This window comes from Perkinsus marinus, assembly GCF_000006405.1.
Source record: "Perkinsus marinus ATCC 50983 genomic scaffold scf_1104296961254, whole genome shotgun sequence".
NCBI lineage: Eukaryota > Perkinsozoa > Perkinsida > Perkinsidae > Perkinsus > Perkinsus marinus.
In genome coordinates this window covers 6365-8216 of record NW_003205788.1, presented here as the reverse complement: position 1 = coordinate 8216, position 1852 = coordinate 6365, and the positions used below count along the sequence as shown (strand labels likewise).

Here is a 1852-nt window from a genome sequence, read left to right as displayed (position 1 = left end):
ATCCTTCTCGGCACCATTCCAAGAACCCTCAGACGGCATTCCTGATGAACCACACAGAACATCAGGTGATGGACCGTGTCATCTGACACCCCGCCACACCTAGCACAGTTAGGGTTAACAAAACTGTTACTCCTTGCCCCGTATCGACCCGTCCTTAATGAGCCACATATGGCTCTTAGGGCATGACGGCGCATCCGAAACCTCAGAGAACGCTTCAAAATAACCAAGTGATGGTTGCTCGTAATGAAGCTCCGAATCGTCTTGCTCCTAATCTCCTGCCAGTGGGTATACATGGGAAACTTCCTTCGTATTGATTGAGACACCAGCTCCTGTAAGTGACTACCAGGTATTGGGACAGTCCTGGGAGTGCCAACAATGGAGCCACTACGGGCCATACCGTCAGCAATCGAGTTACCAGTCAGACCCGCGTGCCCGCGGACCCAAATAAACCTAAAGTCAATGTTGGCGCCACGTGCAAGGTCAACAATGACAGAGGATAGTCGTGACCTCCTCCTCGAAAGGAGGGATTTCAAGACAGCCTGTGAGTCCGACGCAATCAGTATGGCGGAGTAACCACCAGTCTCGATTGCCTTCTTCATAGCCTCCAATATTGCTAAGGCTTCAACCTGCGCAATGTTGGCAAAGTGTGGTAAACCTCACCCGACCATATCCTATTATATCAGAGTCCGCATAATAGCCTGCTCCGACTCGAGTGATATCACCATCATTATCATCGGTGGCCGGTGTTCGGCTACCATCAGTATAGATGACCACCTCAACTTCTGGAAAGATCACCTTTCCCCTAATGAAGCCATCCGTCATCGTACCAGTGACCTCTCCGCCACTACCAATATAGATCCATTCCCTCGGAAGAGGAGAGCAATCAGTGACAGTGTAATCCACAGTACCCTCCACAGGATATGGTCGACTTACCACAGCCTCCCACCATTTCGGACTTGGGGGGCAACCTCTGAACCATAGAGACGCAAAACGAACGCACAGCCTCTCATAAATAGTAGCCCTTCTATCACTCAAGAGGGCACATACATAAGCCAGGATTGGCCGTTCCTGGAACGCCCAGTAACACCTTCTCCAATCGGAGATCGGCCGCAGAGATCCTCTTACGAGTAGTCTTGATTCGCAAGCGGTCACCCCAGCACGCCAAGCCATAGGCCAGGACCCCCGTAATGTGGTTCCTGATCACCTCCCGTCCTCAGAGGACGGTCCTCTAGGACTGAGTGTTGAACAACCCTCTTTCCCTACAAGACGTCGGCACATCTCAATCTCTCTTCTAGCTCGAGCCACTGCCTCCTCGAAGTGAGGCAACCAAGAGCCACCAAGGGTTAATCTCATACCCAGGTAGCCAATAGCCGGCCTGACTTTTATACCCCGGATATGATCATACCGTTCTACGAAGGTTTTATCACCCAAGAGAACACTCTTCTCCTCACTAATGTTAAGACCAAGGGCAGGAAGATGTTGAGCCAGATTGTCCAGGAGCCTGCCCACAGCATCAACCACAGCTTGAACATCTTCACCAGCCAGTATCACCAGAGTATCATCAGCATAGACCACAGGTATTAATTTGACCTCATCAGTGGAACAGTTTTCAATAATACCCATCAGGGTTGTGTGGAATATACGCTACTATTATGCCCCTCCGCTCATAACAGTAGTAGTACTGTGCTTTGTGTTATCATCCTCTCATTTACTGAGGACTGACCATTTGTCAGTGTGACTCCTCTCGCCTATAATTTGATGCCCGTCGGTTAACTCGGTTAACGAGCTCCTATGGTTTGCCTGCGTTCTATGCCATAGAATCTATGGACGTATGCTGAACTGCTTTTTCAAA

General features: G+C 49.9%; 1 protein-coding gene across 1 annotated transcript; it reads right to left on the bottom strand.

Moving 5' to 3' along the window:
- Positions 1-1204: 1204 nt before the first annotated feature.
- Positions 1205-1623, bottom strand: Pmar_PMAR022033 (hypothetical protein; the record flags this gene model as incomplete). Its single annotated transcript, XM_002772359.1, has 1 exon — positions 1205-1623. A coding segment is annotated over one exon (419 nt), but the record flags the coding sequence as incomplete, so codon positions are not given.
- Positions 1624-1852: the final 229 nt, after the last annotated feature.